This window comes from Centruroides vittatus, unplaced genomic scaffold (genome assembly GCF_030686945.1).
Source record: "Centruroides vittatus isolate TY-2023 unplaced genomic scaffold, ASM3068694v2 scaffold_435, whole genome shotgun sequence".
Taxonomy (NCBI): domain Eukaryota; kingdom Metazoa; phylum Arthropoda; class Arachnida; order Scorpiones; family Buthidae; genus Centruroides; species Centruroides vittatus.
In genome coordinates, this window is record NW_027122708.1 from 1,838,980 (window position 1) to 1,861,263 (window position 22,284).

General features: G+C 30.4%; 1 protein-coding gene and 1 long non-coding RNA gene across 2 annotated transcripts; one reads left to right on the forward strand and one right to left on the reverse strand.

The window, feature by feature from the left end:
• Positions 1-3,378: 3,378 nt before the first annotated feature.
• On the forward strand, positions 3,379-10,494 carry LOC136988987 (transcription factor Sox-14-like). The gene is made up of 2 exons (XM_067287004.1): positions 3,379-4,363; positions 10,459-10,494. The coding sequence occupies exon 1, from the start codon at positions 3,492-3,494 to the stop codon at positions 4,341-4,343; it is 852 nt and encodes a 283-aa protein (XP_067143105.1). The 5' UTR covers positions 3,379-3,491; the 3' UTR covers positions 4,344-4,363; positions 10,459-10,494.
• Positions 10,495-10,754: 260 nt separating this feature from the next.
• Positions 10,755-17,104, reverse strand: LOC136989017 (uncharacterized). Its single transcript, XR_010882848.1, has 4 exons — positions 17,051-17,104; positions 12,686-12,757; positions 11,016-11,103; positions 10,755-10,889 (listed from the first exon to the last, which is right to left on the reverse strand). It is a non-coding gene; the product is annotated as an uncharacterized lncRNA (long non-coding RNA).
• Positions 17,105-22,284: the final 5,180 nt, after the last annotated feature.

Consider the following 22,284-nt stretch of genomic DNA (forward strand, 5'->3'; position numbering starts at 1 on the left):
TTACTCTTTACAAATCATTTATCGCCTCATCAATGAGTCAGCTTTAAAATCTTTAAACTCGCTTCTCAAATTAACCGTCGCCTTATATTTATTTTTTATAATTAAATTTTCATATTTATTTTTTTTAAATAACTCTTAATAAAATTAATTTAATGCTACAAATTTAATTAAAATCGGTTTCGGTCGTGTCGAACTAAAAATCGATTAAACAATTTACTGTTTCGTTCATTGAAAAATATCAATTGTTCATCGATTATATACATTTACGGTTTACCTTTTATTCAAATTAAATCTAAGTACAATAGCCTATTGCTTATTTATTGTAGGATATGCAATTTACGATTGAGTCATATTTCACCATTCGTCCGTAACTTAATTTTAAAGAATTAATAACTAAAAACTTAGTCAAACTGTATTAAAAAGGAAGATTGTTCTTACGGGATGATCCGCTTTTTCTAATATAAATAGACTTTGTCTAAGAAGTATTTTATTCTGTACCATAGGAAAAAAGAATTTAAAAGGTATATATTTTGTACTCGTCATATAATAATTACTAGGGTTTGAAGCGGTTATTGTAATTAATTACTGATTCGTAATAACTATAAAGGCTCAAGTGCACAACCGATCTGCGTGACCTTTTATTATTTATTGTTTCCAAACACAAGATTATTTTCAATAAATTAAAAAGAAAAAATAACACTTTATATCCTTGTTTAGTGATTTTATATTTTCGTTTACTTTTTAAAAATTTTTTAAAATATTTTTTATTTATTGAGAAAGAAGTGTGACACCGAACAATAATCATTTTTATTTTTTTTAATAGGCCTATATATAATTTGTAAATATAAAGTTATTTTGTATTAAAAATTGAATGACTTTTGAGAACTTGAATAATCATTTAATACCAATAATAATAATGCTTAAATTTAAAATTGTATTAATAATTTCAATGATAATTTATAAATATTTGAATGAATCGTTTTCGAAAAACCGATTTTTTAATAATTCTAAAAGAATTCTTATTACAATATTTATAATAATAATAATAATAATAATATTCTCTCCATTTATTATTAAACAAATTTTTAAAAGGTTTTAAAAATATTAAGTTAACATTTACAAAAATAAAAATAAAAAATAAATATTACACTACTTTTAATCTCAGCTTCCAGATTTATTTTTAATATTATTAATTTATATTATAATCTAATACAATTGTTTATTGTTAAGTAAGATTTTCTTAACAATAAAGCTATATTATACGGATTCCTTAACAATATTCTATATTTTAGTATATTTTTCTTGGCTCAACAATTAAATAAATAGAAAATACATAAAGTTTAAAACTGGATATTAGTTTTTATAATTTACAATATTTGTACACTAATTTTAAATATATCAATCTTTTCATTGTGATGTATATATGTAGGCCTTTTCTATACACCTCTATATGTATATATATTCTTTATTATCAACAAATCTCCTGGAAGCGTAAAGCCTAAAGAACTTTACAATGGCGAAAAGCATAAAGTTTACCATCTGTTAAGCACTTTGGATAAACGCATATGGAAGCAATAGAAGGCCACGTGTCCCGTATCATTAGACCCCAAACGTGACGGTTCGTGCTTAATTTCTTTTTAATCGTTTTAGTTATTTAGATTCTATTCTAAATATTTTATTGGAGTTTCTAATCTATTTTTAGTATAAACATATACTTAAACAGTAATGAAAGAAGATAAATTAATCGTTTATTTTCAAAAGAGGCATGGTTCTCATTTACGAAGTAAATATTTAAACGCTAACAAAATTGTCTTTTGAATCATTCTATTAGTTACCCAATCTTGTTAATTTTCCTTTTAATCTGTTAACAATTTCTTTAATCTGTAAACAAATCGATTAAAGAGTTAAATTTCTTAAATTATTTTCTATAAAAATGCCACCTCTGACTGATATCGAATGTGAATTCAGTTCAGATCATCAAGAGATGATTATCGAATATCAGATAGGCCTACTTTAACTGTGCGAGTGTCTCTGCAATTTTAATATCAGTCTACTACAGAATATATTGGCCTAGTTTAAATTTATGGAGCTTAATTCTAAATTTCGGGTGTAAATTTCTAAATTTTACACCTAAGAAAAATAATGTGACCGGAGGAATAGGCTCATTTCTTTTATGTTAAATAATTTTATATGCGTTAAATATTTAACTGTTTCATTTATAGGCCAACTTATTTTAGATGAATATAAATCGAAATTATAAGGGCCCTTAATCCTTAACGTAATAATAATAATAATAATAATAATACGAAAAACTCTGTAGCAAAAGGAAAAATATCTTCCATTTGAACTAAGATGGCATAAAAGTAAATAAATATAATTAAGATAGGGCTTCAGAGTAGGCCCTATTTTAGGCCCTATTTATTTTCTATTGTATTTTGTTATAATCTAACTTAAATTCTGATTAATGCTACATTTTATAAAATTATTTTTCTTAAATTTTAGTTCAGACCTGTTTTTTGTTCATCAGAAATTTAAGAAAGATGAAAAACGTGAATAAACACAGATTTTATTTATGTTTTTATTAGAAACTTTTTATTTCAAATATTTTATTTAAGTTTTAAATGCTAAAAGTATTATGTCGTATGCAGAATCATTTAATAGATTCACGCTATAATAAATTACCTGAAGTCATATGGAAGTTAATTATTGATAATTAAATTGTTATAATTAGGATATTAAACAGGTTTTCTTTAGCTGATTTCTTTTCGGGTCTGAGATTTTTCTGAAGAGAAAAATAAACGTATTAAAAAGTATAATTCTATGTTTATATTTTATTTTAAAACGAAATAATTTTTTAGATTAAATCAAAAGAACGGATAAAGTTGATGCAAAATGATTCAGTTAAAAATGGAAAGAAATTCGTATAATATTATGGGCTTGATTAAAGAATTTCGCAGGCCTGTTTTTAATTCGTTTTTCTTTATTGTGAAACGAAAATATAATGAATGAAAGAGAAGAAAGCAGATTAATTTACCTACAGAGATTAACAAATAAAAACAGCAGAAAAAACGCAATAAAAAGCTTGGTGTAAGCAAAGTAGATACAAGAGGCGCGCTCAGAATAGAGTCGACCAATAGGACGGGTTTACCCTCGCATTATTCACAGTCGGGCGGACTCAGACCAGTTGTACCTTGCGATTGGTTAACATTTCTTGTTGCCAAGACAACCATCGACATTTGCTCCACCACGTGTACCTCCCGTTATATACAGTCGAGCGAAGACGTCTGGCGGGTTATCATTTGGATCAGCGGTCTTGGAAGGAAGACAAACTGGAGTTTCGTAAGTTAGCAGTTTTATGGGATGGTCGGTTGGCCGGCAATGGAGAAGCGACACTCTCTGAGAATCAACAGGTGAGAGAAGAAGGTAATGGCGATTTAAATTTATCCACCACTCGCCATACCAGTAGCGGGGAAGTCCATGTTAAGAGGCCGATGAATGCCTTCATGGTGTGGTCGCGAGCCCAAAGGAGGAAGATTGCTCTGGAGAACCCCAAAATGCACAATTCGGAAATTAGCAAGAGGTTGGGCACAGAATGGAAGCACCTGACCGACACGGAAAAGCGACCGTTCATCGAAGAAGCCAAAAGACTTCGAGCCATGCATATGAAAGAGCATCCCGATTACAAATACAAGCCACGTAGGAAACCAAAGAACTTGTTGAAAAAAGAGCGTTTTCCTTTCTCGATACCTTACATGCCACCTGTGGACTATCTCAGTATGAATTTCAGCCGAGGATTCTTCGCCCCGACGGGCTTACCTGTAACAGTACCAGCCATTATTCCGCCCTTCGCTCCGCAATTAGGAGAGACATCCACAGCGTCGGCGGCTGCATCTAGTAGACTTTCTCCCAATGACGAACGAAACGAACACGAAGGCGGAAAACTAACATCCAGATCACCACCTCCACCACCCGAATCTCTATTAAACCCGTTTAAAACATTTAACACTTCGAACTCGTCTACTTATCCTAGTGCAGCGTCCTTGTATTCGAATCTTCCTCTGCAGGTGCCCACCTGTTTCATGTCTTGCGGATGTGGTCCTTCCAATTACGGTCTGTCTTCGCCGTCCCTGTATGAGCCGTCTCGTCACAATAGCACCGTTTCGCCCTCTTTAGTTCTTAACCCCTTCCTGCGAGTGGCCGAAAATTACGGTTCTACAAGTCTACGAGAGCAAGGCTTGGATAGTCAAGTATCAACTGCCCAATCTCTGTCGCCTCATCATCTTTTCGGACTATCAGCTTGTCTATCGCGAGCCAAGGCCTCTGAGACAGGAGTCGATGTGTGAAGAGACAGCCTATAGGATCCGTAAGTGTTTGAGTTTCCTTCTATTAGGAGGGATTTGTACCATAGCTGATCTGTGTATTGTAACTCTCTGTACGATTGTAGATAGTATTTGTACGTATTGTATTCGTTTAGAAATTACAATCAATGCAGCAAAATCTGTCTGATTATTCCCATCATTATTGACACCGACGAGATATTATCAACATACAATATCCCAATTTAGGTGTGTATATATATGCCTAATTAACTTTCTACGAGAATTAATTTAATGGGTCTGCCTTTATTGTCTGCTTAATTATTTTCATACCTTTATAAAGCCGATCGATAGACCAAATTATCATCTCTCCCATGGCTTAAAGATGAAGCAACAGTTTATTTTGAGGCGTTGGATTTTTGTTATTTTGACAGTGGCAACAGGATGGAGTCAGGCTTTTAACCTGTTGATACTTCAATCAATAGCCTGCATTAACTTCACCTAACATTTTCATCCAAAAAACCAATAATTTCAATTTTTTTTTCTTTCCATTTTCTAGATTATTTTACAGCGATAAATATAGAAATTGAATAATTCGATCTACTTATTTTATTTTATTTCCAAATCTTTTCATTATTTATTTATTCATTTTTTAAACTTCGAGTTTTTGTCCTATTTTGTCAACGCAGCCCGGCTATTGTTTCTCCTTTCGTAACACGTCTATCCAATCGATAGGCCTATTATTGTCCGAGACTACAAAAAATTTGACAAGTTCGAATTAGGTCAAGTTTTTGCTGCTTTAATATTAACTTTAAAAAGTCCACACAACTAGGCCTATAATCAGCGGTTCGATAATTTTACCTCTAATTTACGCCATACAAATGCTTTAAAATCCTGTATTTAGTTGTTGTTTGATAGATAAACTTAAACCTACTGAGACATTAGCGTATGTGTATTTATATTAGTTATATATTTATTATTTACATTAATTTCATAGGCATAATTTTGTAGAAATAAGTAAATATAATATAAAAATTATTTGATAATTATTTAAAAGTTATATCACCCGTTAGTTAACTATTCTCTTAGGCCTAAAAGGAATTGAAAAATTATATTCAACGATGTTTAATTGGTTTCAAATTTAAATCCAGTCTAATAAAACCGAATTTATAAAACTATTAACCGGGCCTAAATATTAAAAACTCAATTAACGAATTCTAAATTAAAGGGTCCTAATCACGAGTCTTTTGTAAAAGTTATCACTTGTTTGTTTTATCCGCTAATTAATTTATCACGCAATTATATTGTATTATTATTTTTAAAACATTAAATAGGCTATTTCAAGGTTTAAATTTGTCGACTGTGAATTGACTAATAAGTTATTTTCAAATTAAGTTTTACTACTGATTTTTGTCACGACAAACCATCATTACCTATAGTTACGTGTGTTTGCGTTTGTATCGTTGGAAAGAAAAGTAGAGAATGTGTGCAAATAAAAGAGCGATGCTTAAAACAAAAATGTTAAATAAATAAAAAAAAATAGCGGCAATAATTGTGTTATTTTCTGAAAAATATTCTCTTGTATATATGGGTTGGAATCATAAAGGCTTCATTTTCAAAGCTGTCGAATGGGACGTCAAATAATATTTTTCGACGTTTACCAAACAAACAGCAATAGAGATAGCCTTGAGGGAGAGTTCTCTGCTCACTTCTCGACTGTTGTGAACTTGAATGCAATCTTTAATGACTTTTCGAGTTGGGTGAAGGAAAAGTAATATTTGCACAGACCAAACTTGTCGCAGAAGAGTGAAATGCTTCTCCTTCCAGCTTTCAAAAGTTACTTGAACAATTTTCTTTAGATTGATGTCTTTTATTTATTTTAAATCTTTTATATATTATCTAGGATCTATCTGTAAAAAAATATACTCGCTTCTTTATTGTCATATTAACATATATTAATAATGCCATTCTGAGATAATTGCATCCTCATTATATACCATTATTACCCGCTAACTTTTGTATACGGATGGTTATGACACGTGACTGCTATTGTTTCCGCTGATTGGCGGAAGTCGAACGATAGGACAACACTGTAACAACCAATGAGACAATAGAAGGTGTGTCACCGGATATAATGTGTGTGTGTATTATATGTATATATACAGTATATATATATAAGGTACACACATAACCTAAATAATATTTTTGAAAAATTTGGTATAGAATTTTTGATTTATTTTGCTCGTAAATCTAAGGAAATAGCCAATTTCAGTAGCTTTTACAACTCTTATTTAACTATAAAAACAATTGGCTAATGATCAATTAATATCTAAACTAGGAAATATCTATTGAAAAGAATTTTTTATACATGATATAGTCGTCAAATGATGATTTTAAACATAAACGAGTGTAGTTTTAAACCTAAATTTTTAATTTAAAAACATTTTTAACGCATTATAAACCCTACTTTTTGACTAAATGAATGCAATTTAACTATAAAAATAAATTTTAATTGAGTTTAATCGACTCGAAAGGGTAGATGTAACTTTTAAATTTGAAACGAGTTGTTTATTTTAAATGGTTTTTTTTTACTTATAAAACGAATTTTTTAATGGATAAAAATACAGAGGTTTATGCTTAGAAGCTTGTGTGGCATGCTTAAATAAAGCACACGCCGTTCGTACCGTAGATGCATATTAAATTGAATTAAAAGAAAAGCCGTAAATATATTTTAATATAAGAAGAAGTAGAAAAAGTCGTAAAGGATGTAGAGGATGTGGCGCATGCGCAACGTGTCACCTGTGACCTTGTGGGGGATGACGCCCACCGTCTCACCTGGTCGGTCTCGGCTGAGTGGTCTGTGCCTCGAAATTCAGCGGAAATAATTATCTTTCTAGTGGAGGAAAAAAACATTTTCCCCTGGGGGACTCTTTGGTTGGAAGCTGATGGAAAGTTTTGTCTGGTTTCGGAATGACAATCAGAACGAAGATAGACAAAAAGAATTTGTCTTTTCTACATGTTGACCTTCGAAATGCTTTTTGAAACCAGATTTTACTGTCAAGCGGCAATATAAATTGATATTGTATACCTAATATAATACCTCTTTCATATTCCCTTTGCCACGGGAAGACGATTGTTTGATTAGCTAAAGATTAGCGTAATTGCTCCACCTCCGTAACCTATAACCGTATACGTTATCCAAAATTATACATTATTCCCGACACGATTTAATAGGCCGTGTAGTTACAATAGATTAAAAAAGTTTAACATCTCGCCGACAAAAACCTATTCGCTATTAACCTATTCTGAATTAGAAAATCTGACCTTAATGTGGATTGATACCCGCTGTGCTTTTCAAGCATGGATGCATCTCAATAAAAATCACTCCGGGTATATTTATGAGATGATATTTTATTAAAACTTGTTGGGAAATAGTTACAAACGGAAAAAATTTAATATATAGAAATATATTTTTAAATAATACGCAACACTCTTTGCAGATTTTGAAGATTATTAAGTGCGGGTAGGGTATATAAAAATGTCGTTTCTTTCGAGCAGATGATATTCTTTGGTGATGAACTGCTTGCTGATGACGCCCATCTCACATAAAAAAATTTATCTATCGACACCTGATCTGTAAGTTTATCTGTTGGCTTTGGATCCATTATGAATCCAGAAAACTTATCTCCAGACTAGAATTTAGCAATTACGTTTTTTACCCCTCGGAAATAAAATAGGTCTAACGGGTGTGAATTATTTCCTAAAAACTTTTGTCTTTAAACCTAACATTATGTCATTATGCGGGTTTTTATTTATCAAACTTTAAAACAATAATAGTAATATAAGAAAGCAATTTCAGTCGACTCGCACGAATGTTAAATTCACTTTTATAATGCACTCGGTCACACTGCATATTATTATATAAATAAAGGGTAATAGGGAAAGTGAGACAGACTAACACAATAAAAGACTCCTTTTCTTATTCTTTATGTCATGATCGATATTTATCATCTTGTGTGAATAGCTTAAACTAATACAACGTAAAGCATATATACAGTCGAGAATTTTGAATAGAAATTCGTTATTAAGATAATTGTATTTGTCTTGCTAAAAGAAACACAGAATAAAACGTCGCTAAACGGATATAAAGTAGGTCTATACACAACTAGGAAGGAGTATAGTGTTTTTTAGACAGAAATTATAGACTAAGCATCTTAATACTGTTTTATATTCGTACTGAAGTTTTTATTTTACAAATTATGTACACTTAGGGGAGTATTAAAGTTTGCTACTTATATGTAGGCTATAACTTTACGTATAGGCTTTATAAATATCTTTTAATTTAAATATTAAGTTTTTCTATGTTCTGATTTATGTCAATCTCAGCGTATTCTAACTCAAATTATCTAGAATTTATTGTTTTATTATCCTTCGTGTAATTTTATTTATACGTAAATGTCAATTGTAGGCCTATACAATATATATAGGCTACAACATATAAAGGGATAGAGTCGAATGAGAAAGGCCTAAATAACATAAGCTATTAAGTTTGAAATGAATTAATAAGTTGTTTTATAACGTATTGATTAATGGCCTTTTTATACTCTCTTTGAGTGGTAAAGGGCCTTAAACCACAAATAAAAAAAAAGATTAATATAATTAGCAAATAAACCTGGATTAATAATACAATAATATATTGGAACGTTAATGGGCCAATTTACCTACAATTTTTGACAACAGAAATGCCAATATTTACTTTCTTATCCGAACTCAATACAAAATAAAATACCTTTAAGTTTGTTTAATATTTTTCTTATAATTTGTTAGTGAATAATACAAAATATATTTCTTTATAATTAATAATATAATTTAAAACAAAATTAACTTCAAATCAATTTGAATCTTTTGTAATATGAAAAGATTAAATTTTAAGAATAGAAAAGTCATATTTAAAATTCATTGAGGTCTTTATAAATAGAAAATCCCAATGAAATAGGCCTATAAGATACAATGGAAATATTGTAAAGATTTATAAGAAATGTCATAGATCAACGGAAACGTAGGATTAGATAAATCTATTCATTTTAAACATTTTAAATAATTATTTTAAATTCAAGAAACAAATTTAGGCCTAATATGTCAATAGATAATCCAAACTATGAATTAGAATAAGTGAAATTTCTAAAGAATTTTAACATATAAAATATAGAATTAAAAAAATATAAAATTGAAATATTTATTAATAAATTTATATTATTTTATTTTATATTTATAATATACACATGTATATTACTATAAAATTTAAATAAAGACATTTAAACACAACACCGAGAATTATTTTCGAATTAATAAGAACCGTAGGCCTATGCATTTATTCCTGTACAAATTACTAAATATTATAATATTTAATACTAAGCGACCATCTTAATTACATTGCCGATAATTCTTTAAATAATTTCCATGATAAATGCGACTTTTAAAACGAAATTTTTCTATATGATCGGCACAAGAACAGAAGCTCAATGCAAATATTCCCTGGCCTTTTGCATTCCTTGTGATGTTTTAATTCCTGAAGGCGTGTTGTGGATACAATTCTTTTTATATCGGATCGATCTCTACTTATTTGACACTTTGATCTTTATAAATCTACTCCCTACAGGTCCCTGGACATGGGTAGTCGGACTCCCATACCTACACCTCGAAACCTATATCGATTATATAGAACATGAGAATGTAAGTATAGACCATTCTAGGCCCTCGGGATACGAATCGGGAACTTTATATTCTAGAATGTAGTTTGCTTTTCATTTAAATTGATCTAATTTACAATTGAATAGTTGCCTTATTAATTAAAAACAAATTGAAACATATTTTCTTTGGGATAATATAATAAATTAATTAAATTCGAACAGAGATTTAAGATTATTTTTACACCTCTTATCCTACTTTCGAATTAAAGTCCTCAATTTGAAAAACTGAATGACAGAACAATGCTCTAACTCTTAAATAAAATCGATTTTTAAGTCTATTATTCTCGATTTTTACACGAAAAATGCTAATTTTTACTCTTTTACTATTGAATTTAGAATAATATTTTATACTGTAAAAAAAATTGTGATTCGAATATAATAATTTCTTGCAGAAAGTAGATAAAGTATCGGCCTTTTCTATAATCGAAAGCCATTAATTTAAAGAAGCTTCTACGATATAAAATGTGTTAAATGATGAATAGAACGATAGCTAATTCCCTATTAATTATCTGATAATTTCGGTCATTTTTTGAAAAATATTCAGTCCGACACTCAGAAAATGTAACGTATATATATTCTGTAGGCCTAAACTAAAATTTTATTATAAAATTATTGAAAGAAATATCAATTTGTTTGATTAAAAATCGAATCTCATTTTATCTTTTCGTATTGTTTGTAGAATAATAGGCTTTGACCGTTTAGTCTATATACAACTAAAGTTATAGAAAGTGGCATTAAATATTTGTACATTTAGTAGAAAGTATATAGACCTACACACGCTTTATATACATATTCTTCCTCTTCTATTTTCACTCGATTGCACCTAAATAATAGAAAAGAATTGTTGTCATCATCAGTTATGTAAATGAATTAAAATGATTAAGTTATTGAAATAAATAAACATATATTATGAAAGGTGTTAAAAGATAAAAATTATTCTTTAAATTACCTAAATCAATGCGTTTTTCTATAGATTTTTTTTCGTGATCGTTAACTGTAAGGATCATTAGAAGAATGTGCTTAGTTCTTGATAACTCCTAGAACCAAATGATCTATATTTCAAATTATAGGAAACATTTCAAATGAAAACTTCAGATTATTTTAATACGGATATAGTTTTAATTTAATTTCCCAAATTATAAGTAGCCTAATAATTTCCAGATCATAAAATTTAATTTTAAATTGGTAATAGATGTAAATGCTACTCATATTTTAAAGATTAATTAGCAGACAATAATGGCGACCCAATTTATTTAAATGAAAACTGCGCTGGCATTTTCGTGTTTTTAATGATTCAAACTTCTTTCATTTCCATATTTTTCAATTTATAATACGAGATAATACATAATTATATATTATATAATCTTTTTTATATTTTGAAAGATAAATAAGGTGTGGTATAGGGAAATGGAGTTTAAAATGAAGATAAACTTGGAAGAAAAATCGAGTAAATGTCTTATAAAATATGGAGTTTAGGCTAATAAGTTTAAATTTTAAATTGTTATTTCGTTGTAAACTTAAAATTTTAAACATTCATTTATTATAAGAATGATAAATCTAAGTAAAAATTTGTTAAAACTCAAAAAGATTTAAGAAAATTAACTTTATATCAAGCGAAGAAAAGATCAAAGTCGAATAAATCGTATAAATTAATTGTAAAAATATAATTTGAATATTTTATTTCTTCTAACCATAATTGAAAATGTGCAGGCCACAACATCACGACACACTAACATATTTTATAGGCGACTAAGTAGAACAGTATATGGCAGATTCGGTTGATATTTATGTTTCACAAAATGGAACTCTTAAGTAAGAGTTGTGGTCAATTGTAGTCGGGACACAGGAAGGGTCTTTACGTGTGCTTCCTTATTCCGGTGCGGGGGAGGACAGCTGACAGTTCCACAACAAACAACGGCGGGACATAATGATACAGCTAGAATAACACTAGCAAAATCTGTTCCGGCTGCAGAGTCCATTCTATACAATGCAGAGAAATATACGGCAGAATAGAAAAAAAAAAGCTGTTAAATAGTTCAGCCTTCGAAATAGGAGTTATTGACACAACGACAAACAATGAGGATTCTTTCGCTCTGCAACTTTTATAAAAGAGCAAAAAACAAATCCTTGAAAGAACCGAGACAAATATTATCATTGAGATTAAAGACCTTAATTTTTATAGATTCGATATTTTTTTCCCACCAAATAAAATATAAAATTTTAAACAATTCAATCTTATTTTGATAATGGGAACAACGCAATAGGGTAAATAACTCGTTTTCAATTATAAAAAGTTTCGTTTATTTATAGTTAAATTCTTGCTGTCCTAATACAGTTTGTTTCTTACAAAGAAAAATGTAGCCTACAACTTAAATTACATAATGCAAATTTTATATTCAGAATTGCTCAATATAATTGTTTCTTTTTAAATTTCTTATTACGTTTCTAAAAACACTTCTGATTTCTTGTCGACTATTCAACTTTGTACGGTACTTGTAAAGTCAATATCCAATTGAATTTACTTCAACTGAATATTGACTTTACAAACTATATAATTGTTAATTATACATTTAAATTATTAAATTAAAATCAAATTCTATTAATAAAATCAATTATTACATTACATCGTAGACTCGAGTCTCCTATAAGTGTAACTCAACTTCAAAATTCGAACTCATCAATTTAATTTAACTGAAAAACATTACAAATTTTAAACTAATTTATTACAAAAAATACCAAATTAAAACTTTTAAATAGTCCTAAATATTGGCCAAACACAGCTAATAATCTACATTTGAACAGTTCAGACGCACACTTTGTCACCACGATTTGTCATTTAAATTGTAAATACTGACTTATATTATCATCATTTGACTTAATTTTTCTTTAGACGTAAGCATTAGGCCTGTAATCTATAGTAAAACTTAAAATTTCTCAATATTTATCAAAAATTAAAGGCTAAAACAAGTGAGAAAAGTGTTTCGAGATGACAAAATTTCTTTACAGAATTAATGAAATTTTTCTTCTTTATTATAATGAATAGACTTATTTTATAGAACAATTCTAAATTAAATACGGTATTATATCATTAAATGAGTTTACCTTATTATCCAACACAACTTTGTATTCATTTTTAGCCTATAAATGCTGCCTGCACTCCAGAGTTCAATGTATGGTATTCATAGTCATATAAAAAACCGATAGGCCTAACTAAAATTTAATTAATTTGAATTTTTAAATAATTATGGCAAATTTCTTATTCATTTCAGCTTCAGAAACTGGCCTCTCTGTTGAATATTTAACCAAAAATCAGAATGCTTCAGATGCATTTACCTTATTAAATTAACTTCAGCGATCTCAATTAAAATGCATAGCTTAAAGGATTAATTTAAATCCCGAAGGGGTTAAAATAATTCAATTATTTAAACTTTATATAATTATTATATTACTTATAAGATAAAAAAACCCCACACAATTCATGCTTGGAAATTATATATAAGAGCAGTTTTTAAATTTTAATTTGTTTCTGATTATGTTTAGGCCTTTATATTTAAAAATAGGAATAAATATTTATTTAAAATTTTAAATAGATTTATAAAAAAAAGCTTATTAAATTTATAAAAGGAGTATTTTGTATACAAAGGTAATGTAATAAGCTACAGAACTGCATTAAACCTTAGGCAATATATTTATTTTAAAATGCTATAATTAATGCTTTTATATAATAAAATCGATTTAACCTCATAAATTCTTTAATATAATATTTAAAAAGTTGTTTCTGCTTTTTAAAAGTGTCTTTCTTAATTTTATTTTTTTAAACTTTTAATTAAACGGCAAGTTTCTATTTTTATAGGCCCTATATGAATAATTGGGTTTAGGCTTTAATATAGTAAACTTAAAAATGATTAAATAATTGAAATATAAGTTATATGTGAAAGAAGTGATTTGTATAATTCTTAATTCTTTTATAATTAATTGCCATAAGAAAAACGACTGATTTGGAGAATTTGAATTTGAAGATATTTCTTAATTACTTATTTTCAGTTTATTTGGGTTTTTGTAGGAATTGACTTCTTATCTTTCAGTTAACTTTTGACAAACGTCGAACTTCTTTTCCTTAGAATAAAAATCCAACAATCTTCATCACAGTGGCAGCGATAAAGATTCGACATGGGAAAAGTCGTTGCGACAATAACCATTTTCTTGTGAGAAAATCTGAAATATTTTTCTTAAACTCCTCAGAATACGTTATTGAATAAAAAGAAAAAAGTGAATAAACTTTAAAAAGAGCCTAAGGCAGATCTACATTATGTCTTTTGACGATAGCATTCCTCGTATTTAATCCTAGTCTTCCATAGATTTTTACGACAGCTCTTCATTCTGATTCAATCCCCGTTTTTCATATTTTTCCTTCTACAATTTTTCTCTCTTTGCATTTCTTTACGGAATTTTTCAAATATTTTAAAGTTAAATTCTGTCGACTTAGATTTATATTTATTTCCAGCTTAGTCCAATCTATTATTTTAAATTTTAATGTATTTATTTTCATTTCTTAGCAAGATAAGATGGAAGAAGCGAGTGACTTGGATGAGTCTGCTAAACCCAATGCGTGTGGAAGGTTCGAAATTCCTAAAAATCAAAACCCAGCAGAGATGTTGTACTTTTGTGTAATCTTATTTCTATTCTTTTTCTATCTTCATTACCGATCCATTGTTGCTTGCTCTTTATGTTCTTTGTAATGGCTCTAGTTACACACTCCACCATCTTAGCAGGCTTTTAGCCTTGTATTTTACCACTCTCCCTTTATCTTTCTTAAATATCTACAACTTTCAATTCTAAACTCCATTACTCCAATCAGACCTTTAACTACTTCTTAACAATTTTTTTGCTTCGTAATTTTCCTTTCCTCTTACATAATAGGTTAATTTTCCTTGACGATGGCTTGTTTCCTTTGGCGTCTAGTCGACGTCTAATTTACTTTATGATTTCGAATCTTTTTTGAAACTACAGTTTTCTTAATGAACTTTTATCGTATCTGTAAAATCTACCTCCCTCTCTAGCACCTATTTTGAAATCGATATTTGACGAAATTAATTTGAAATAAATTAAAATTGAAGATGAAGATAAGAGAATTTTCCTGTTGTTTACCGACTGGCAGCAAAAGTTGATTTCCAAGCTTGACATATTCTTAAATTCCAACTGCTAAAACACATTTATCTCCAATAAAACTCTTTTATTTGCAGAAACGTTAAATCTGCTTCTTTGTCAGCAATGTGAAAATGAACAATAATTAAAATCAAGACGATTAACCAAATTTCCTCGCGCGACACTAACTTTTTTAAATCTTCCGATATTAGATACAAAAACCACTTAAACATAGTCAACTGTCAGATAAGGAGGATGAATCGGACATGGTGACTATTAACTCGGCAGGCAAATCAGCAAAAAGGATATAAAACGACATGGAAAAGAGTAGAGAAACGTTAAAATTAACACCATCTCATGTTCATTATCGGTGCAGCTTTGGCAACTTAACTTTTTTACGAGGTTGGGAGCAAGCAAATTGCAGCGGGTCCGCTTTTTCGTTTATTATCACTACTCTCGGTTTAAAAAACAAAGACGGAACGTTTGTGGATTATAAATGACATCCCGAAATGACCAAAAGGGGAGGGAAGACAAGTGAAACGCTAAAGTAGGGGAGCATGCAAACCGTCAATAATTTTCGCCCTATCTGAAGCTACCGAGCGATAATTTTTGCCAGGCGTGGAATGGCTGCCGATAACACGAGGGGGAAAGTGGAGGCGTCCCTAGTCGACGCCCCTTTTATCGCTCAGCGATAGCGTACCCGAACGAAAATTCCGCATCCTCGTTGACGATAGCGACCCAAACGTGCTGTATTGTGGGACGCGATGACTGGCCACATCCTCCCCATTCATATAGGAAAAGTCCATTCTACAATCGCTGGATTATTCCTGATAAATCACCCCAACAAATGACCAACATCACCAAACGACATCGATACGACATGAAAAGAGAGAAAAGAAACATTTCCCCCCTAAATTCCCCTCTCCCGGCACAAAAATGGCGACACCCACCAAGCACCGGAAGTCCGGACTTTTGCCGGAAGTAACGCCTGTTTCTTACGACTCTTCTCTCATTGGTCAGAACATTATATTTTGAAATTGAGAGAAATAAAAAAACAGAAAGAAATCTCTCGAATTTCGTTCATGATTCTTTCAATCGTTTAATATTATTTCACAGGTATTAAAACTCCACCGATTTTATACTCCGCAACTTAACTTTGTTACGTAATTTAATTTCTAAATCAATTATGACGTAAACAAATTGAAATTGTTTAAAACCAATCAGCGATTATCAAAACTTATAAATAGAAATTTTTAAAATAGGCCTAGACAGATTTTTATTTAAATCTTCTTATAGACGATCCGAAAATAAAAACAACGAATTATATTCTAGACATTACAAACAACGAATTATATTCTAGACATTACAAACAACGAATAAAAATAGTTTTCATTTTAAAATGATAATTTTAAAGCCTTTTAATCGGATAAAAAACCGATTAAAAGGCTTTAAAACGTAGAAAAATAAAGTAATTAAGATTTAATATCGTCATAAACACGTTTTAAAATGAATATTAATCTATATAACATTCATTAGAGACACGTCTCTCGGGCTATATGCATACTTATATAAGCTAGTAAGATTTGACGAGGGGGGAGAACTTTAAGACGAGTTTAGCATTTGAATGAGGTTGTAATATTCTGTCTCTCTCTGCCGCCAGTATTACATTTGGTTCAATGTTTCGGATTTCATATTTACTCTAGGAAAGTTTGTTTCTACCACAGAAGTTGACGTAAGAAGACACCTATAACAGAAATCGACTGCTTACTTAGCTCATAGGCTTACGAGTGACGAAACTTTTGCGTCGAAAAACAGATGAAAGAGTCTAGAATTACTTACATTCGCTTCACTCATATTGTTCCTTCTTTTCTTCATATTTGACGTCATCAGACTCCAAAATACAAAATCAAAAAATATAAGAAGCGTATTTATTTTATTTTATCTTCCTAATCGTTATACTATTATTACGTATATTGTTTTATTTTAATAGCACAATATAATATGCATAATTGAAATGATAAGAGAAATTTATAATATTAAAGAAGCATTTTAATAATCTTTTAAATAATATTTCCATCTTCTTATTCTGGCTTTCGTAATATAACAGATTCTCTTAGGATGATAATTATTGTTCTCTACTCCATTATTATGTTGGTTCACGATATCACAATACCAGTTCCAAGCTTGGAGGACATTTATGTCAACTATTCAGGGCTATCTTACTTAATAAAGCAATGTCTTCCCTTATAACAATGGGCTACGTATTAAAAAGACAAGTTTGTTCTGTGTCGAGCAATCCGGGTGGCAACCTTGCTGTACCCCACGCACTTCTATCTCCTTAAACTGTTTACACCGCGGATAAAGTCACATATTAAAGAAATTTTTGACTCGTAAGTCGAAGCTTTGGCATTACGATTATCTCGAACCTAAGCTGTTTCAAAAATAACATTCTTTACGTCGTGATATTTCGTAGACGATTTCAAACAAGCTCGACGCGATATTAAAACGTCACTTTACAGAGTGAAAGTGCACTGATCAATGATTAAAATAAGGACTTTAAGAGTTATATACTCAAAAACTTTATACTGTTTGATGTCTCAAAATTGCTTGCATTATACATTGACGGCCATCTTAAGTTCGTCGAACTATTTCAACTTGTCATTGTTGTACTGAGTCTATAATCGTGGCTGTCTGTAAAGATTTTCCCCGAGGTCTAATTGTTACTGTGGCTTGAGTGAAAAGTGCGATTGACATACCCTGTGTTCTGAAGTAGTGATAATCATTGGAATTGATGATCAGAATATGATTGCAATCAGCTTAACTCTGAAGAAACGAATCTGCTTTAACTTTCTTTTAATGCTCCATGCTTTCATGAAATATTCTTTAAAATAAATATATACTTATAATATTCAATTCTACAATTAAAAAAAAACAGCGAATAATAGTTTCTGCTGCAGATGTTGATGATATACCCATCTGTCGATTGTTTGTCTGAGGCAGCAACACCCTAATCGCTAAACAATCCCTAAACTTTCTATTTCTTATTGTATTCTATTCGTGTAAACTTTAAGTTACAATCCTTATGGCGATCACTAGATCACGTTTTCCAGTTATTCACGTTACGTGCTCCAAACATTTTCCTTTCAATACCGTCTACAGCCAACAATTTATATATTCTAAATAACTTTCTTGTGTTTTTAAGCATATTTCCAATCTTTATTCATGATAAATCTATCTCTCATTATAACGGAGATTTAAATTATAAGACTTGTAATAATATAGGCTAAATCTTTGGAGCATCTTCTGTGTGAAGATATAACCTGGTATTTGAGCCTTTAAAATGAAATTGGATTGAATAAAAATAGCAATAAGAATGTCAATAAATTGCTAGAAGTCTCATTGTTAATGAAGCAATTTATATTATCCCTTGCTCGGTTGTAATTTAAGTTTTTAATTCGGAGTCGTCGATGCAATTCTTCCCGATCTTCAATATTTTGTTTATATATTTACTGAATTTTTATAGGAGAAAAAAGGTGAAAACAAAGAGAAATTTTACGTTTCGATTCATTACAGAAGTAGAATTTTTTCTTTGAGATTCGATATTTTAACTCAAGATGTAACGATGCATGTTAGGTAAGTGACTATAAAAACTCCCTAACTAGGCGTAAAGGCCGTGCCTACCTAATAAAAGTAAATTCCATCCTAGTCTATTTCCAGCACACAATCGAAATCGTCGATGTGTAAATGTGAAGTGTTTAGATGAGATTCTCTCGCTTGATCTCTTGCCCTTGAAGAGAAAATAGCCCAGAGATAGGAAAAAACTGAATTTTCTCAAATTCCACTGGAAAAGGTAAGTAACCAATGCCGGAATCGAAAGTTCACTTACATGGTTGATCGATAAAAGCCAACAATTTGACAACTGATTCCATTGGGATGGATTTTGGTTTGATCGAGTCTATGCTATAAAATATCAGTAAATTTCAAAAAATTCTTAATAAAATTTTTACGGCGTACTTAAACAAATTAAGCAGTTACTAAAAATGATTATTTTCCGAGAACGTTGGAAAATATTCAAAGATTCTTTCATTAAAATTGACGAAATTGCTTTTCCTTACAATAGATGGCGCCACTCCTAATCGGACCGGAGAATTACTTAGACACTTCCACCCCTTTAAACATTTTGTAAATATATTGTAGAAAATTCGCCGAAAACGAAAATAGGGACGGCTCAATTATCGACTTCGCAAGGAGACAGGAAAGAGTCGGCAGTAAACTTCCATAAAGTATAACTTTATAGTAATCGAATACTAATTGAGTGACGTGGCTTCCGGCAGGTTCCAATCCGACTGATGACGTCTTCAACTCAAGAAACTCTCACCCCGGGCGACTACACAATCTAATGAAAAATCACGTTTAATTATAGTGCATCAACTACCGATTCACTTTTATTTCATCCGAGCCCCAAGCAGCATTCTCGTCGTCATGGAAACTGTATAGGGTTCTCACCCTTTACAAACCCACCGGGATTTTTCCACATAAATTACTAAGTGCGATTCTTTCCAGAAACCGTACAGAAAGAATAAGCTTCTTAAACACGTGTAAATGATTTTTAAAGTCGTGCCAACAGAAAAAAAAAACCCATTCCGGCTAAAATTCGAGTGAGTTAAGTTGGTCCATTAAGCGAGCGGGGGTGTCGTAGTTCTTCGCACCTTAGAAGGCCACAAATGATGGGTAATGAGAGACCGGGTGGCTTACTGTGTCAACATCGCGAGCCGAAAACAATTGGTGGCCAACACACCACTCCAACTACATCCCGAAAGGCAAGAGGAGATAGCAAGCAATTGAATTTAATCATCGGTTTAGAAATGCGGGGTGAGAATGGTTGGCAAATGACAGTGTCTGGAAAGTTCAGCCGACTCGGTAACGTCTCCTTTGTGACTGTGAATTAGGGGATAAAGGCGGCGAACTAAAAACAAAAACCGGCGAGGAAAGACTTGTCACCAGTCCTATTGTGCAAAAAGGCAGGTTGCAGTCGCTGATTGTAGACTATGAGCTATTTAGATTACAGGCTGCGGTACATCATTCACTACCGTTATGTGCGACTCCCTGTGATTAGAACTTGAGCTCCTCTGCACGTGCTGTTGAGGGAAATTGTGCATATACGCGTGCGTTTGATGGTTCGCTGACCCTCGTTCGCATCAAACTTTTTATTTATTTTTTATTCTTCACAGCGCTTGTTCCCGTTTTCTTTAAAGATCCTACACCCTATATATATATACATGCTACTCATATTATCCGATAAATAAAACAAGTACGAATTTCTCGATGCCGTTCTCCATAATTTAAAGGAAGACCGTAGCGTTGAAGATATTTAACTCGCGACTCGTATCGAATTTTTCTTATTTAATAATATAAAATATTATCTCTCGTCGAAATTTTTATATTACGCCTATAGCCAAACTTGTAGAGAAAATGTATATTAATAAAAATTTCGAATTATAATCGAAACGAATGTGAATTTGGAAGAGAGATGTGGCAGCGCGTTAAGGGTATAAATAGTATTCAGTTCGTTCCACTTGTGTTTAAAGAGAATAGACCTTCTATTGAATTTAAAGATACCTGTCATCCATCAGCAACAATGAGGATAAAATGACTCCAGAAGTCAACGTTCAACCTTCATTTAGTAATTATCACCAGGGAACGATTCCACCATCTGTTGCGATGCCGTTTAACTCAGACTCCGCCTCTTTCCTACTTTCCTCACTCGTTCGTGATGTAATGCTGATATGTATTTAAAAAAAATACTTATTTATAATCAATAAAATATGTATAAAAAACATTAATAAACGTAAAAAAATTATTATTGTTATTGTATAATTGTAACCACCGTCCGATAGAGATGACTAGAAATAAAAATCTCTATTATAGGTGAAATACTAGATGAAAAAATATTACTCGTATATACAGGGCCTTATTCTATATATAAACTTTATACAATTTTAATTAGGCCCTATTTTATTTATAAACTTTTATAATAATATATCAAATACATAATGATGGATATTAAACTATTGTAAAATTTTATATATAGAATAGGGCCTAATTATTGTAGTATTATGTTAATGTAACCAAATTTTTGAAGTCGAGGATGGAAAGAATAGTAAAAATTTACTTTTATTTTACTTTATACAATGAACTTTTCATCGAATATAACACGGATTGTAAGTGTAATAAGTGATATCCAACATTAATTTAACATAAATGTTACCAAAAAAGAAAAAAGGCAATAAATAAAGTAACTTAAAACGTTTGTTATTTACTGTAAAAACAATTTTCGGTGAAAAAATTCGTGATTAAAAATGATTTATCGCTTGTAAACGACATTTAAGATGAATGGTAAAATGGTAAAAAAAAAACTTTTTTCTCCTATTACTTTTTAAAATAAAATCGAAAATTCCATTCAATTAACCGTGTTGAGCGAATTTTAAATAAATTTATCCCTTTAACTTTTTAATAGCAGCATATCGCAAAGTTTCTCTTTTTTGCTCCATCGATTTAATAATCGATTAGCTAAACAAAATCTCAGTTTCAATATCCAATGTGATAACTCAAGCGTGACAAATACGAACAACAAACGCGAATAAAAAGTTACACAGAGTTGAGTATTGAAGAAAGTGAAGTAAGAAATGATTATTATTTCATCTTTTATAAGCTATAAAAAGAATTTTTTTTCTAATCATTTTTCTTTGTGGAATGAACAAAAAACTTTTTATCGGCTTTTCATATTTCGTGCGACGTTCTATATTAGTGATGAGTCACGTAAACTGGAGTAAATTTGAGTTCTAGGCTTGTACGATAAACTACGGACGAATTATAAAGAATTTTACATTAAAATAGCTTCAAAATTGAGCCGGATTTGATATAAAACTAATAGATAATCGCCGAAAACAATCTAGAATTTCATACCATTTAATCGACTTCGTAGATCTTTGTAACTCTTGCCATTGAATGATTATATTTTATATATACATATATAAAAATCTATTTAATAAATTAAAACAGAATCAAGCTAA

Excerpts from the sequence above, each read along its gene's own strand:
- LOC136988987 (XM_067287004.1), top strand. The coding sequence starts at position 3,492 with ATGAATGCCTTCATGGTGTGGTCGCGAGCCCAAAGGAGGAAGATTGCT.